We start from the raw sequence: 17250 nt of genomic DNA, 5'->3' as shown, positions 1-17250 counted from the left end.
GGTTTGCTAATGAATTACTGGCCTTTCTGCTGCCCTCTGCCTTTGTTGGCAGCTGGTCTTCCCCCACCGCTGTCAAATACTCCCTGGAAATGTTTAAACTCTCCCTAAAATAGGACTTCAGGTGAACGTTTTCAGCTTCTCTTAAAACAGAAATAAATATGTAGCTATATAATCCAAATGCCTGGAGGAGTGGGGCAGATCTAGCAGGCCAGGGTCTGCTGGATGTGTCTGTGCCTGTCTGTCCTCTGCAGGAATTGCCAGCACCAAGTCCCTAAAGGAAACTTCATGGAGAAGGAAGCAGGGACCCAGTAGTAAAAAACATTTCCCTTCCAGACCACATCTTCCCAGGAATCGACAAGGAGCTGCCAGCAGTACTGTAACAACTCCCAGGCCAAACAGAAAAGTCTTTCCTAAAGTGAATAATCCAAGTAAATCACCTTTGAAGAAACAACTGAGCAACATGCTGCTTGTTTAGCTCAGTTGCTGCTGGTGGCCTGGCCCATCACATGTGCATGTACATCTCTCTCTATGGAATATATAAAGAAATGTATATTTTGATCACCCACTTTTGATGCTATTCACTTAAATTGCCACGGGGGAAGGATGCCAATTTAGCCTGGCACCCCAAATCCCTTCACCTTCATCCATGCAGCATCTCCAGAGTGATGGTGGTGCCATAGTGGCCTTCCCTCTCCCTGGTGTAACCCATCTTCCTGAAGCCTCTCTCTGGGGCACCCCATCTCCTTGCTCCCCACTCCTTTGGACTCGTTCCCCATGTCACCCTATTTCTTTGCTGCACCTAATCTCCCTGCACCCTTTCCCTGCTGCACTGTATCCCCCTGTACCCCATGTCTTAGAGCATCCTCTCCTCACTGCATCCCATTTCCCTGCACCCCTTCCCATGGTGCACACTCTCCCTGCTGCCCCATGTCACTGTATACCCTGTCCCCATTCACCGGCTCTCTATGGTGCACCTTATCTTCCCACTGCACCCGATGTCCCTGCACCCTCTCCCTTACGCCCTCATCTCCTCGTACCTCATTATTTCCCTGCTGTCCCAGCTCCCTTTCTATTCTCTCCCCTGTGCCCCTATCTCCCCACACCTGTGCTACCCGCTGCATCCCTTCCCCCCGCACCCTCTCCCTGCTGCACCTCGTCTCCCCGAACCCTCTCCCTTATGCCTTTAACTCCCCGTCTCCCCGTACCCTCTTCCCTCGAACGCTCTCCCTTATGCACCCTCATCTCCCTGCACCCTCCCCCCGCTGCACCGCGTCTCCCCGAAGCCTTTCCCTTATGCTCCCCCATCTCCCCGCACCCTCTCCCCTCTGTCCCCATCTCCCCTCACCCTCTCCCCTCCCCGCCCCGCCTCTCCGGCCCCGCCCCGCCCCTTCGGCCCCGCCCCGCGGCGCCCCCGTGAGGAGTTCCCCTGCCCTCCAGCCAGAGCCACGGCCCCGCCCAGCTCTGGCAGGGGAGGGAAGGCATCCGCCAATCGCCTCTCCGGACAGGGCATCCGCCCGACGCCGATTGGTGGCTCCGGCTTGGCTAGTCCCGGGCCGGCGAGAGGAGCGCTCCGATTGGACACTGCCCCCCCGGCCCCGCCCCGCCACTCCCTTATAACCCCCTGCCCGGGCGGCAGCAGCTACTGCCGCCAGAGCCGCCGCAGCGTGAGGCGGCTCCAGCGGCGCGATGGCGGCCACGGCGGGCAGATCGCTGCCTCTCCTCCTCTGCCACCGCCCCGCCGCCGCGCTGACGGCAGCCGGTTGTTTCCCGGCGCTGGGGCGGCGCCGCCAGCAGCAGCAGCGACACCGGACGGTGAGTAAGGTGGGAGCTCTTGCCCTTCAGGCGGCGGCCGGCTGAGCCGGGCGCCGTGCCCTGTCTTTTCCACCCCGTTTCCAGGGAGGCGGCGGTCCCCGACTCGGCCCCGGCAGCTGCGCGTTATTCTTAGCTCCGTCACCTGGGCGAAACTTGAGCGGGGCGGGCGGCGGCAGTAGTGCCCGGTGGCGGGAAGCTCCCCGGCCTTGCCGCCGCCGCTGCGCCCCGGGAGTAAGCAATTCGAATGAGCTGTGTCGGCTCTTCGCAGCGGCCGCAGGAACAGCCCCGCGCAGGTCCCGGGGCGGGGGGGGGGGGGGCGGTGGAGACGCGACCGCCAGGTGGCGTGCGGGGCCGCCGGTACCCGTAGCAGGGGGGCCGATAGCCCCCGCCAGGACGGGGGACGGTGGAGGGGCGGCGAGTCAGCACCGGCCCAGCGCAGTGGGGCACGGGTGGGACAGGACGGGCGGCAGTGCCCGGCGCCTCTTCATTCTTTCTTATTTGCCGCTTTTCGTTACCTCCTCTCAAGGTCAGGCAGGAGAGAGGCACTTAAAGGGGTCCCCATGTCCCCTCCTAGGCGATGTCACAACCAGGTCGGTGCGGCTTGGACGGGAGGGAACCGAGGTGAAATTCCCCCTCCCCGAACCGGCTCTTTTTGTTGGGGCGCCCTACAGCAGCAGCACGGTGAGGGTCTGTGGCAGGGGAGAACCAGGCACGTGTGGGGCTTACTCTGTGCCTTAGGGTGGAAAAAGCTGTAAAGGCAGCAGGTTGCGTCGTGGAGCTTGAGAGATTTGCTAAAAATACCCTTTTTTTCTTCTTACGAAGCTAAGGGAACAGCATGTAACCGTGGGATATTCTGCCTTTCGCCACAATCTGTTTGAGTGCTGCCTGTAAAAAAAAACAAACCACAAAACCAATGGAAAAACCTGAAACCCCAGAGAACTACTGTCAGAGGGGCTACACCTGTCCCTCTCCTGTTGTTTGGGGTGAAGCAGCATTTCCAAACTACGTCGAGCCACCAGAATCTTGTATAAGTTCGGTGATGGAGCAGGGCACTGGTGCCAGTAGGAACAGGAGAAACACCGCAGGGTCCTCAGAGTGCTGTGTGAAGAGCAGCATTTGTGCCATGTGTCTTCAGGGTGCCCCTCGTCGTTCGGGTGGTGTCAGTGTGTTGGCAGTGGGGGGCTGCTGGAGGTTCTACTTCTGTCAGTCTCATAGTGGCAGTGTGTGAAGAGTGAGTTCTGCTTTGACTTCATACTTTGTAAATACTAACCTGCCAAGTGAGGCCACTGGTACCTTGAGTTCTGGTCAGATGTGTAGCAGCCTTTTCAGCCTCTGTAATTATCATTTGAGTTGTCTCTTCAAGCAGTCTGGCCCAGGAAATGATCAATAATTTATTTCAATTTAAGCTGACCTTTGTGATTAATTTAGCAGAGACTCAGGTTTGTGCTTGAGTGCACTAACCAGACTGAGCGTGGAAGTAAACGTGTGAGAGGATTAAAGCCAGCCATTAAAAATAGCCTAGATCCCTCAGGGATACCTTGCTGTGAATGCTGCTGAAGCATGGGCATGGGCTCCAGAGCATGCTGAAATTGTCAGTTGAAGCCATCTCCTTCAGCTGTTTGAGTAAGGAGGAGGATTTTGCTTGATGTCACTGCTTCAGAGACTGACCCCCCCACCTGTGATGGTTTGGGTTTTCCCTGCCCCCCCACACTTTAGCAATCACCCAGACTAGACTCAGTTGGCTCTGGAAATATGAATGAAGCTATTTATTTACAGCTAGCACAATGTACAAGCAGATATTTACAGTACGTGCAGTTATAGACAGAAATATACAAGGTAAAAGGTAATACAGAAGCACAACTCCCCTCCCAGAAACCTGAGTCCCCAGGAAGGGGCTCTCAACCACCCCTGCACCTTCCCCCTGCCCCTCTCAACCTTACCCCAGTCCTACGGAAGAATAGAGGTTTGGCCAAGAGGTTAAGAAGCAAAGGTGGGTTAGTCCAGATGGAGGGTGTGTTAGAAAGATGCAGCTCAGCCAGCAGCCCAAGCGAGAGTGAGAGAAAAAAATGGCAAGAGTGTTATCTAATGTTTTCATTTCTTTTTCAGCAAGACTGTGAGGGGAGTAGACATCATCATTGTTTTCTTTTTGCAGCCTGTGATCTACTTCTCACCAAAACATTATAGCTAGCTTCAAACTAGCACACCACCTCACTCCAACCTCCTTTCAGGGAGTTGTAGAGAGTGAGAAGGTCTCTCCAGCCTTTTATTTTTCTCTCTGGCACACTAAATTCATACTGCTCAAGCCATCTCCCTCCACTGGTTGCAGAAGGAGAAGGATTTTCCTTGTGTCCCTGTGGACTGCTGAGAAAGCTCTTTTGGCTGCAGTACCACTTTGGTTGCTCTGGATCGTGTGTTTGTTTGGTGGTTTTTTTGTTGTTTACTGTTGTGTTGTTGCAGTGATCAGTTTTGAGGTTTCCCTCTTTAAGCAAGCCACCAGTCTTTTCAGAAGATCATAGAATGGCATGGGTTGGAAGGGACGTATGAAGAATGGCTGGGCCCCTGTGAATACAGCAGTCAAATGAAAACTTCCTTTGAGCAGGTCAGGATTCAGCATCCTGACTGTTGCTTTTGATACCATCTGTAACATGCCTGTTTATCTCCTCACAGAAAAGAGTTCATGTTTCCATCACGCTGCACTAGAGAAACTCTGTGGACCACTGGGAGAGAGTAGAGACCCAAGAGCTGCTGAAACGTAGTGTGCATCACAGGCATACAGGATGTTAGGGGTTGGAAGGGACACAAGGAGATGATCGAATCCAAACTCCCTGCCAGAGCAGGACAATACTATCTAGCACAGACCACACAGGAGCACATCCAGACATGCCTTGAAAGTCTCCAGAGAAGGAGACTCCACAGCCTCTCTGGGGAGCCTGTTCCAGTGTTCTGTGACCCTTACAGTAAAGAAGTTCCCCTTTGTGTTGAAGCAGAACCTCTTTTGCTGCAATTTACACCCCCTGCTTCTTGTCCTATCCCAGGGAGCAGTGAGCAGAGCCTGTGCCCCCTCTCCTGGTTAGCCTTCAGATGCTTATAAGGATTTATCAAATCCCCTCCAAGTCTTCTCTAGATTAAAAAGCTCCAGGTCACTCAGCCTCTCCCCATAAGCCATGCCCTCCAGTCCTCTAATCATCCTCATAGCCCTCTGCTGGACCCTCTTCAGCAGATCCCTGTCCCTCTTCAGCTGGGGAGCCCGAAACTGAACAGACCTGAAATGATCTCCAAGGAGAAAATGCAGGTACTTGCTCTTCATAATAAAGAGATAATTGAAAGGAGGTTGCTGTAAAGAAGCAGGAAAACTATGTTGGGTAGAAGTAGTAATGGGCTTACAGCATGAGAGATGGCTTTGCTGCTGGGAATCCTTTTACTGACTGTAAAACAAGTGAAACACTGAGTTACTTCCTGGGAAAGCTGCTCAATCCTTATTACTGGAGGTGGTTAGGACAGGTTAGACTGGCATCAATCAGTCCCTGATGCTGATTGATCTTGCTCTGTGACAGGACTGAACTGTATAAGCTCCCTGAAACCATAGATGAAAATAGGAAGAGTTTGTGTGATAGAGGTGCAGTTAATAAAGTTATTGCATTAGGTCTGCCTGTGCGGTGTTGTTTTTAAGGCAATAAGTTCTACTTGGTGCCTTCTCAGGATGGCTGCTTTCTATCAGAGGTGATAAATGGGCTTTCTTCAACCAGGGTGGAAAAGCTAAATGGTCTCATGGATGAGTTCTTTCCAAAGGGTTATAAAATATGCTGGAAGAGCCAAGACCAAGTGACCAGGCTACTGTGAGAGGATGCTGCTTCAACACAAATGAACAAACCTTTTCGGATGCTTCAAGTGTGAAGAATGAAGCTGTGACAACATCAAGCAGTAGAGAGGGCAAGGAGGTCCAAACTCTCAGATAAATCTTTGCTTAGGAGGGGTCAGATGGGGATGTAGTAATACTGGAAAACATGAAAGAACCATTCACAGCTTACCTGAGAGTGTCAAAAGATGATAGAACTGGGAGTGGGTGGTGGGCCCAGTATGAGGTTATGGAGATGGCAGACCATGTTCTGTTACAGATGAGCAACACCACAGGGCGTGAGAGATTTTGGATGAGGACACAAAATTTGAGTGAGTACTTGACACCATGAGGGTGGTGAGAGCCTGGAATGGGCTGCCCAGGGAGGTGGTTGAGGCCCCATGGCTGGAGATGTTTAAGGCCAGGCTGATGTAGGGTAGGGTGTCCCTGCCCATGGGAGGGGGGTTGGAACTGGCTGACCTTTGTGGTCCCTTCCAACCCTGACTGATTTTATGACTTGCTAGTCTCAAAATAGGAGGCAGCAGGCAAAAAGAAGTGTAGACTGCTGTTTGTGGCTTTCCCTTCTGGTAGTGGTGGCTTTGCACCTCGCAGGGTGACTGGGCAGGGTAAGAGGAAAACCAGCTGGCGTAACTACATTGAATGTGGGGCTGGAGCAGCCATAGCACTGGAAGGAAATGGGGGAGCTAAGTAAATGCACTTAGAGCACAAGTACCAGCATTGCTTTCCATACTCCCAGCCTCAGTTCCATGTGCATGAGAGTGGAAGAGGCCTTGTAGAGGAGGTGGGCAAGGGAGTTAGCAAGCATGTTGGCAGTGGAGAAGCTGCTGAAGTAGCCTGCGGTAGGGTTGTAATGTCAGAGGCAATAAGCAGATTGCTCCAGCTTTGGACATGAGCACGGCTGGATGGTTCATGAAGTGAAACATCAATAGTATTGCTGTCTGCTATAAACACATGCTGTGTGTGCTTCCTGCTTGGGAGGGAGCTGTGGAGGTCTGCTGGGGGATTGCATGTGAGGACAGGAAGCAAGAGGCAGTTTGGGTGCTTGGGCCAAGGTGACTGTGGCTGCTGGGAAGAGTGGAGGTGACAAGATGCAAGACAAGGTGGAATAAGAGTGATGTGTTGCTTCTTCTGCAGACCAGTTCCATGCAAGAAGCAGCAGGGGATGGAGAAATGGTGGTGGGTAGAAGTTTGGCTGCTGCTGAGCAGGGAGTGGTACAAGGTGTGCTGCTGGGGTAGAAATGCACAACCTCATGCAGTGGGAGTGGGATGGTGCTGTTGGTTGGTTATAAATTAAGTGGAATTTCTTGGGTGGCACTTCTCATTCCAGCTGTGTTTGTTAGGTTATCAAGTGGTGGGAAGCACTGAAGCAATAATGATGCTACTGCCTTTGTCCTGCAGTTGTTTTTAGGGTTTTGCTGCTGTTTTCCTGTTAGATGGCTTGTCCTCAAAGAAGCATGGAGAGGTAGGTGTTATTCAGTGGAAACTTCCATACATAATCTTTGAATTGTCTAGGTTGAAAAAGACCTTTAAGATCAACTCCAACTTTGAATCAAGCACTGTCAGCTCTCCACTAAACCACATCCCAAAGCACCACATCTGCATGGCTTTGAAATACCTCAGGGATGGTGATTCCCAACAGCTCTGAACAGCCTTTTCCAGGTCTTAATGACCCTTTGTGGAAAGAAAATGTTTCTGAGGTTCAACTATACCTCCCCTGGTGCAACTTGAGGACATTTTCCTCTGGTCCTATTACTTACAAGAAGAAACTGACCCCACTTGGCTCCAACCTACGTTCAGGGAGATAGAGAGCCAAAAGGTCTCCCCTCTTCAGCTTTTCTCCAGGCTGAGCAGCCCTAGTTCCCTCAGCAGGTCCTCACTAGGTTTGTTCTCCAGCCTATTGACCAGGTTAGCTGCTGTTCTTTAGAGATGCTCCAGCATTTCAATGTCCTTGTAGTGAGATGCTCAAAACCAAACCCAGTATTTGAGATGCATCCTCGCCAGTGCTGAGTTACGGGGGGGCAATTCCTGCCCTAGTCCTGTTGCTGGTATGTTAAGCAAAGGAAGCCCTTTCTTTGACTCCTAATTGTTGGTAGATTCATGGAATGGTTTAGGTTGAAAGGGACCTTAAAGATCACCTAGTTCCAGCCTCCCTGCCAGAGGCAGGCAAACCTTCCACAGGCATGCGCACCTTCCACTAGACCACATCGCTTGAGGTCTTATCCAGCCTGGCTTTGAACACCTCCAGGAAGGGAGGCAGGGCTGTGCTGCTGATGGGAAGGCTGCCAAATGTGAGAACCTCCACGCTGCTGGGAAGCAACCCTTTGTGGAAAAGGTCCACAAGGAAGTAAGGCATAAAGGTATTTCTAAGGTGCAGTGGTGGAAACATCACTTAAATGCTCTGCTTTTAGATGTTGAATGCCTGATCTTCATGGCCTTCCCCTTGCAGAGTCTTCTCTAGCTGTGGTTGTTAATGCTTGAGCCAGTGGTTGAGTTATGTCAGATCTGATTGTAATCAGTTTGCTTGGATCTGGGGGGAAAAACACCTCTAGAAAATCAAGGGCTTGTCTCTGTGGTGTTCCTGTGGTAGTTAATCCAGGTAGTGCTGTGTAGATTTGGACTAGTGATTCCCAGTGAATTCTTCCCAGCCTGAAAAGGGAAAAGCAAACCAAAGCCAACTGCAGCTGGATTGAGTGGGTGTTGGTCCACCTGCAGGTTTGTATCTCAGCTCAAGACCAGGATTACCTGTATCAATCAGTCCCCCAAGTCTGATAGGATTTAGGTGCAGGTAGCCTGGCATTAAGGATGCAGTAGGGAGTGTAGCCTGCACAGACAAAAAGACTCTGATGAAGAAAGACGTCCTGGGATGTGAGAAGCCTTGGGTGAAGGATGCAGTGGACAGCCTGCTGAATCTGTCTTGTTTTTGGTATGGGTAAAGTGTGTTTGGGGACTTATTTTTTCCCAGGTTTCAGAGTGGTTTAGGTTGCAAGGGACCTTAAAGATCTCCTAGTTCCGTCCCTCTGGCAAGGGCACCTTCCACTAGCCCAGTTTGCTCAAGGCCTTATCCAGCCCAGCCTTGAACACCTGCAGGGAGAGGGCATCCACAACATCCTAGGGCAACCTGTACCAATGTCTCTCCACCCTCACTGTAAATAATTTCTTAATCTCCAGTCTAAATCTGCCTTCCTCAAGCTTCAGTCCATTCCCTCTTGAGCTGTCGCTGCAAGTCCTTGTAAGAAGTCCCTCCCTAGCTCTGTCATAGGTCCCCTTCAGGTACTGGAAAGCTACTCTTAGGTCTCTTCAGAGCCACCTTTTCTCCAGGTTGAGTAGCCCCAATCGTCCATAGGGGACGATCTCCATCCCTCTGATCGTCATGGCCCTCCTCTGGACCTATTCCAGCAGCTCAATGTCCCTCTTAGTCCCATGCTATGGCTGCAGCTGTTGCTTAGTAATGCCATCATAATTTCCCTGGTGGGCCTCTATAATGAACTCGAGACCTTCCTGCCCCAAGCAACAGTTCATTGTCCTGTTGCTGCTCATATTTTGGGGGGGAAAGAAATACAGTTGAAGCATGGGGCTGACAAAACTCGGGTGGCAGCAGAGACTGGTGAGAGTTGGAAGAGCATTTGAGTGTGGTGGCTTTGTTTTTGCTGAGGGTGGAAACTGGCAGACTGCTTTAATTAAGTGAACTTCAGTTTTGCTGACCTTGCATTACTGCTGAGTGTAATTAGCAAATGAATGATTGAAAAGCCTAAGAACTGGTGACTGTCCAGTGGTTTGAAGGCATATGAAACAATTACCCTCATTGGATCCCTGGCTGCACTTGTTGGCTCCCTTGACCTGCAGTGTTTCCTGTGCTGAAATATCTGTAGGAGCAGTGATGTGCATGCTGCACACCAGGAAGAAATGAATCAGGTGTCACTTAGAATCATAGAATCAACCAGGTTGGAAGGGACCTTCAAGATCTTCCAGTCCAGCCTATCACCCAGCCCTATCCAGCTGACTGGACTGTGGCACAAAGGACCTCATGCAGGCTTTTCTTGAACATCTCCAGTGATAGCGACTTCACCACCTCCTTAACTTTGGAAGGTAAGATGGAATGTGGCTTGAACTGTAGGACAGGGCAATACCAACCCAGCAAGACATCTGTGATGTTGAGGGAGCCTTAGGAAGAGTTGGTTGGGTTGTAAAGATGAGCTTGTGCATCAAACTTCCCTTTTCTCCTCCTTCTTCCCTTGCACATGCTCTTGCTGGCCTGGTGACCCCTTGCTCACTTTGCCCTGCCAGAGGGTAGTGAAAGCATAGCCATTTCTTCTAACCATCATCAGAATCATGGAATCATGTAGCCTGCATAAGACAGTTGTGATCATCCAGTCCAACCATTAACCCAGCACTGCCAGGTGACCACAAAACAGTGTCCCTCAGCATCACATGTACATGTCTTTCAAATCCCGCCAAGGATGGGGACTCTACTACCTTCACAGCCTGATCCAGGCCATGATCTGTGGAAGAGATTTTTTTTCCCTTGTGTTCAGCCTGAATGTGAGGTGCAACCTGACACATTGGGTTTTCAACTCCACCACCTCCCTGGGCAGCCCATTCCAATGCCAATCTCTCTCTCTGCCAACAACTTCCTCCTAACATGCAGCTTAAACCTCCCCCGGCACAGCATGAGACTGTGTCCCCTTCTTGCTGCTTGCCTGGCAGAAGAGACCAACCCCACCTGGCTACAGCCTCCCTTCAGTCAGTTGTAGACAGCAATGAGGTCAGCCCTGAGCCTCCTCTTCTCCAGGCTGCACACCCCCAGCTCCCTCAGCCTCTCCTCACAGGGCTGTGCTCCAGGCCTCTCACCAGCTTCCTTGTCCTTCTCTGGACACCTTCCAGCACCTGAACATCTCTCTTGAATTGAGGAGCCCAGAACTGGACACAGCACTCAGGATGAAGGAAAGAACATTTTCTTTCCATGTTATTACTTCAAATAGGAGAGAATTTGCACTTAGTCCCGTTGGAGCAGTGGGCATAGATAGAAGTTGAACACTGACAGATTGAATTGAATTAGAAGGAACTCTCAAAGGTCATATTGTCCAACCCCTCTGCAGTCAGCAGGGTCACTTCCAACTAGATCAGGCTGCTCAGGGCCACATCAAGTCTGATCTTGAATGTCTCCAGGGATGGAGCCTGTTCCAGTGTATCACCACTCTCATTGTAAAGAGCTTCCTCCTAATGTCCAACCTAACTCTACCTTGCACTACCTTCCAGGCATTGCCCCTCCTGTACTTTTCAGCTTTTTTGGTTAGATTGTGTTTGGATTTGTTTTTGCACAAACAATATAACTAGAGGGGGCTGACCAGTGAGCTTGGCTTTTGTGGGGTTTTTAGGTGTATGAAAGTGGCTAGAGCACTCTCTTGATGTTGTTCATTCTTGCAGAGCAAAATAGTTGTTGAAGAGAGGATGAGTTAAGATTTTTGTGGGTTTTGGTGTGTCTGTTCCTTCAGTGAATAGGAAAAAAAAGCCTTGCTTGGTCATGTCTAGAGACCATCTTTCTTCTCTCTTTGTGTGAAAATGCAGTGCTGTGCTAGATGCTTAGGGTTATTTCTGACAATAATTTGATAGTATAAGTAGTAGGAGGTTGGTGTGGTGTTAGTAGTACGTAGACTGGTTGATGTGGTGGTGTTGGTAGTAGGGAGTAGGTAGGTAGGCTTACTGGTTGGTGCGGTGGTGTCAGTAGGGGGTTTGGTACCTTGGCTGTTTGCTGTGGTGGTGTTAGTAGTAGGGGGTAGGTTGGCTGGTTGGTGTGGTGGTGTTAATAGCAGTAGGGAGTGGGCAGGTAGGTTGGCTGGTGTGGTGGTGTTAGTAGTAGTAGGGGGTAGGTTGGCTGGTTGGTGTGCTGGTGTTAGTACTAGTAGGGGGTAGGTAGGTTGGCTGGTTGGTGTGGTGGTGTTAGTAGTAGTAGGGGGTGGGTAGGTAGGTTGGCTGGTTGGTGTGGTGTTGGTAGCAGTAGTAGTAGGGGGTGAGTAGGTAGGTTGGCTGGTTGGTGTGGTGGTGTTAATAGCAGTAGTAGGGGGTAGGTAGGTTGGCTGATTGGTGTGGTGTTGGTAGCAGTAGTAGTAGGGGGTGAGTAGGTAGGTTGGCTGGTTGGTGTGGTGGTGTTAATAGCAGTAGTAGGGGGTGGGTAGGTTGGCTGGTTGGTGTGTTGGTGTTAATAGCAGTAGTAGGGGGTAGGTAGGTTGGCTGGTTGGTGTGGTGGTGTTAATAGCAGTAGTAGGGGGTAGGTAGGTTGGTTGGTGGGGTAAGGTTAGCAGTGTTACTTTACTGTCTGTCTGACTCAGCCTGTGGGGGGTCATGGAGCCTGTGTAGGGTCTGTGATAGGAAAGGAAGTTAAGAGTTGCGGTCAGGTTGCTGCAGTCATGAATACAAATGTCAGGACAACTCTTTCTCCATTGGGCAAGTGTTTCCCCATTGGGCAGGTATAGCTCTCCTTACCAGAATGAAGCCTGGAAAACAAAAGAAAGGAAGAGAACACAACCAACTGTTGTAGTTCATTTGGTACAGCTGTTGTTAGACTAAAGTTCAAGAGGAGACTCTGTGAGCTCAGATCCCACCTGCTCTGGAAGATAAAGCATAGCTTTCCTGACTTGCTTTCAGGCTTCTGCAATCAGTCTCTTGTTTGCTGTGCTTTGAGATGACACAAATCTCTTGTTCAGATTATTCTTCTATTTCTTAGTCTGGGGAAATGTAGAAATGGCATCCTGGCCTGCATCAGGAATGGTGTGGCCAGCAGGAGCAGGGAGGTCATTCTGCCCCTGTACTCTGCACTGGTTAGACCACACCTTGAGTACTGTGTTCAGTACTGGGCCCCCCAGTTTAGGAGGGACATTGAGATGCTTGAGCATGTCCAGAGAAGGGCGACGAGGCTGGGGAGAGGCCTTGAGCACAGCCCTACGAGGAGAGGCTGAGGGAGCTGGGATTGGTTAGCCTGGAGAAGAGGAGGCTCAGGGGTGACCTTATTGCTGTCTACAACTACCTGAGGGGTGGTTGTGGCCAGGAGGAGGTTGCTCTCTTCTCTCTGGTGGCCAGCACCAGAACGAGAGGACACAGCCTCAGGCTGCACCAGGGGAGATTTAGACTGGAGGTGAGGAGAAAGTTCTTCTCTGAGAGAGTCATTGGACACTGGAATGGGCTGCCCGGGGAGGTGGTGGAGTCACCGTCCCTGGGGCTGTTCAAGGCAGGATTGGACGTGGCACTTGGTGCCATGGTCTAGCCTTGAGCTCTGTGGTAAAGGGTTGGACTTGATGATCTGTGAGGTCTCTTCCAACCCTGATGATTCTGTGATACTGTGAAATGGTTTTAGGTTTTGGGAGGCTCCATTTCTGTTGGGGTGTTTTGCTTTTGTTTCCTTCTTTTGCTGCAGTGTCAGCTTCCTGACAGCCCAGCTGCTCCTTTCTGCCCTGGCCTTTGCTAGCCCTGTGTGGGAGGAGCTGCCCGTGCCAAACTGGACTAGATAACAGCTGTACTCCTGTTGCTCCTCATGGAGGGGTGGCTGTGTTTGAGGTGCATTAAGGAAAGTGTGGTCAGTAGGCTGAATGAGGTTCTCCTGCCCCTCCACAACGCCCTAGTGAAGCTGCATCTGGAGTCCTGGGTCCAGTTCTGGGCTCTCCAGTTCAAGAAAGACAGGAAATTATGACGGAGTCCAACAGAGGCTACAGAGATGCTGAGAGGCCTGAAGGCTCTCTCTGAGAGACCTGGGGCTCTTTAGTTGGAGAAAAGCAGGACGAGAGAGGATCTGATCAAAGGGAGGCAAGAGGATGTGGCCAGTGCCCACACAGTGGCAGGATAAGGAGCAATGGGCACGAACTGGAACCCAGAAGGTTCCATCTGAACCTGAGGAGACAATTCTTTGCTGTGAGAGTACTGGAGCCCTGGAGTAGGTCTGCCCAGAGAGGTTGTGGAGCCTCTTTCTCCAGAAAGATTCCAAACTCCACCTGGTCACTGTGACTCTGGGCAAGCTGCTGTGGGTGCATGGACTAGATGATCTCCAGAGGTCCCTTCCAAATCCTGCTGTGCTGGGGTTCTGTGAATGCTTCTCATCTCTAAAGTGGTCTTTGCATGAGAGGCCATTTGTGGTATTGCTGATATGGTTTTCATCACATTTTGGTACTATTTTTTGGGGGGGTACATCTGTCTTTAAGAGCTGATTTGTCCTTCAGTGCTTAATCTTGAACATTACTTGTTCATTGTCTATTGAAATGTTGGCAGAGAGTTTTCTTCCTCTTATTAAGGGCTCAATTGGTCATCAAAATGAGTTGTCACTTTAGTGAAGGTGAAACTACACAACACTTGGACAAGATCAGGAATTACTTTGCATTATCATAGAATCAGCCAGGTTGGAAGAGACATCCAAGCTCATCCAGCCCAACCTAGCACCGAGCCCCATCCCATAAATCAGACCATGGCACTAAGTGTCTCAGCCAGGCTTTACTTCAGCACCTCCAGGCACGGTGACTCCACCACCTCCCTGGGCAGCCCATTCCAATGCCAATCACTCTCTCTGACAACAGCTTCCTCCTAACATCCAGCCTAGACCTCCCCTGCCACAACTTGAGACTCTGTCCCCTTGTTCTGTTGCTGGTTGTCTGGCAGAAGAGACCAACCCCACCTGGCTACAGCCTCCCTCCAGGTAGTTGTAGACAGCAGTGCGGTCAGCCCTGAGCCTCCTCTTCTCTAGGCTGCACACCCCCAGCTCCCTCAGCCTCACTTCACAGGGCTGTGTTCCAGGTCAGTAGGGTGAGCCTATGAGGTATTTCTTCTGTCTCATGTAAAGCATAAAGCATATCCACTGTCGTTTTCTGCATTCTTGGCAGCTCTGAAGGAATGAGGAAATGTAGAGCAACTTGCATAAGCAGGAGAGGGAAAAAAAAACCCAACATGGCTCACAGCTTGTTTCAGCAATTTCCTTTTGTGGGCTTCCCCAGGAGGAAAGGATGAGGAGAAACTCTGAACCCTCTTGAAAGTGCTTAGGGGAATGATTAAAACTTGCATTTGACTTGGATAGACAACCTCGGAAAGATCTTTCAGGGTGTGACCACGGTAAAGGCCCAGTCTGGGTGATTCACATCTGTCCTGCAGCCTGCTAGGAATAAAACTATTCACTCTGAGGTCATAGCCTAAGGAGTTTTATGGGGTTTCAGAAAAGCTTTGTGGAATGCATTGCTGCTTGAGGGAATTTGGGAGTAATGCTCTGGTAACAATTTCAGTTGCTTTGATCACGCAGGTCCCGAGATGCTTGTACAGCTTGGTGCTGCTTCCCTTATCCGAAGCTTACGTTGACTCAGAGTGGTGTGAGGAGGTACAAATTGGGGGGGGGGGGGGGCTGCAGGGAGAATGGTTGCCAGACAGAAGCTGTAAGACTTGGCTTTGATGTGCCTTGCAGCAGCCACCCGAGTGCTCTACCAGATGGATACTGCACAGAGCTTCTCACTTGAGGGGATCTGAGTGTGGAGTGAGTTGAGGACATCTTTGTTACTGGATTTGTCTCAGTTGCTAAACAGCATTCTGGAGAAGTCCTTGCAGATAAACTCTCTCTGGGAGTCCTTGCAGATAACCACTTCACTGTGAGCCAGTAATGTGCCTTCATGGCCAGAAAGGCCAGTGGGATCCTGGGATGCATTATCAAGAGTGTGGCCAGCAGGTCGTGAGAGTTTGTGTTCCTTCCCTGCTTTGTCCTAGTAAGGCCACATCTGGAGGTACTCTCTGGTTCTGGCTCCCTGGTTTAAGAGAGGCAGGCAGCTACTGATGAGAGTCCAATGGAGGCTGTGAAGATGCTCGAGGGCCTGGAGCATCTCTGTGAGGAGGAAAGGCTGAAAGAATTGGGGCTATTTAGCCTAGAGAAGAGCAGCCTAAGAGGGGATCTATCAGCATTTATCAATATCTGCAGGGCAAGTGTCAAGAGGATGGGGGCAGACTCTTTTCAGTTGTCTGCACAGCACACCCAGGAGGCTCCATCTGAACAGGGGAAATAGCTTCTTTGCTGTGGGGGTGCTGAAACCCTGGAGCAGGCTGCCCAGAAGAGTTCTGGAGTTGTCTCCTTTGGAGAGGTTCCAAATCCACTTGGACATTTTGATCCCAGGCAATGCCTTTAGGGTGATGCTGCTTTAGCTGAGGAATTGGATTAGATCTTCAGAGGTCCTTCCAGCTCCCACCATTCTGTGTGGTACACGTGGGTTGGAAGAAGTAATCCAGAATACCTGGATTTCTTGGATCAATGTACAGGCAGTTTACCGTGGGGAAATTCCCAGGATTCTTCATGAATGAAGTGACTGTAGGGTTGGTGGCAGGCCAACAGCATCCTTTCTTTCTAGACTGGGAGGGGAGTTGATGATTAATCCTCTGGCTTTTCTAGATGCACTGCTGGAACAGACTCTGAAGTCACCCCACTTACTCCCTGTTCTCTGTCACCCTATTACCTTGGAGAGCATGGAGCTAAGCAAAGCTTTCCCTGTTCTATTTTATTACAGAGAACACAATGTTTCCTTAAGCTGCAGGGTCAGTTTATTTGGATGTGCTCACATCAACTATTGCTGTGCCTCAGAGCTGCTAAGGAGAAATGCATTCCAGAAATCATAGCATCAACCAAGTTGGAAGAGACCTCCAAGATCATTCAGCCCAACCTAGGACCCAGCCCGGTCCAGTCAACCAGACCATGGCACTAAGTGCCTGAGCCAGACTTTGCTTCGACACCTCCAGGGAGGGGCCTGGAACACAAACCCTATGAAGAGAGGCTGAGGGAGCTGGGAGTGTGCAGCCTTCAGAAGAGGAAGCTCAGGGCTGATCTCATTGCTGTCTGCAACTCCCTGAAGGGAGGCTGTAGCCAGGTGGGGTTGGTCTCTTCTCCCAGGCAAGCAGCAACAGAACAAGGGGACACAGTCTCAAGTTGTGCTAGGGGAAAGTATAAGCTAGATGTTAGGAGGAAGTTGTTGTCAGAGAGAGTGATTGGCATTGGAATGGGCTGCCCAGGGAGGTGGAGTCACCGTGCCTGGAGGTGTTCAAGAAAAGCCCTGATGAGGCACTTAGTGCCATGGTCTAGTTGACTGGCTAGGGCTGGGGGATAGGTTGGACTGGATGATCTTGGAGGTCTCTTTCAACCTGGTTAATTCTATGGTTCTATGACTCCACCTCCCTGGGCAGCCCACTCCAATGCCAGTCACTCTCTCTGCCAACAACTTCCTCCTAACATCCAGCCTAAACCTCCCCCGGCACAACTTGAGACTGTGTCCCCTTGTTCTGCTGCTGGTTTCTTGGCAGAAGAGACCAACCCCACCTGGCTACAGCCTATCTTCAGGTAGCTGCAGAGAGCAATGAGGTCAGCCCTGAGCCTCCTTTTATGCAGGCTGCACACCGCCAGCTTCCTCAGCCTCTCCTCACAGGGCTGTGCTCCAGGCCCCTCACCACCTTCCTTGCCCTTCTCTGGACACCTTCCATTACCTCAACATCTCTCTTGAATTGAGGAGCCCAGAACTGGACACAGCATTCAAGGTGTGGCCTGAGCAGTGCTGAGTACAGGGGCAGAAGAACCTCCCTTGTCCTAC

General features: G+C 50.9%; 1 protein-coding gene across 2 annotated transcripts in view; it reads left to right on the top strand.

Moving 5' to 3' along the window:
* Positions 1–1654: 1654 nt before the first annotated feature.
* MCU (mitochondrial calcium uniporter) overlaps positions 1655–17250 on the top strand; it is a 160885-nt gene continuing 145289 nt past the window's right edge. The window contains exon 1 of one of the 2 annotated variants that reach the window (XM_064145033.1): positions 1655–1812. In XM_064145033.1, the coding sequence (XP_064001103.1) occupies positions 1687–1812 (126 nt within the window). In that variant the 5' untranslated portion in view covers positions 1655–1686. Of the gene's footprint in view, positions 1822–17250 lie in introns of both variants that reach the window. The other variant, XM_064145032.1, reaches the window with a different exon arrangement.

The sequence above is a fragment of the Pogoniulus pusillus genome, chromosome 6, assembly GCF_015220805.1.
Source record: "Pogoniulus pusillus isolate bPogPus1 chromosome 6, bPogPus1.pri, whole genome shotgun sequence".
Taxonomy (NCBI): domain Eukaryota; kingdom Metazoa; phylum Chordata; class Aves; order Piciformes; family Lybiidae; genus Pogoniulus; species Pogoniulus pusillus.
The sequence above is the reverse complement of the archived record's forward strand: the minus strand, read 5'-3'. Positions and strand labels throughout refer to the sequence as shown.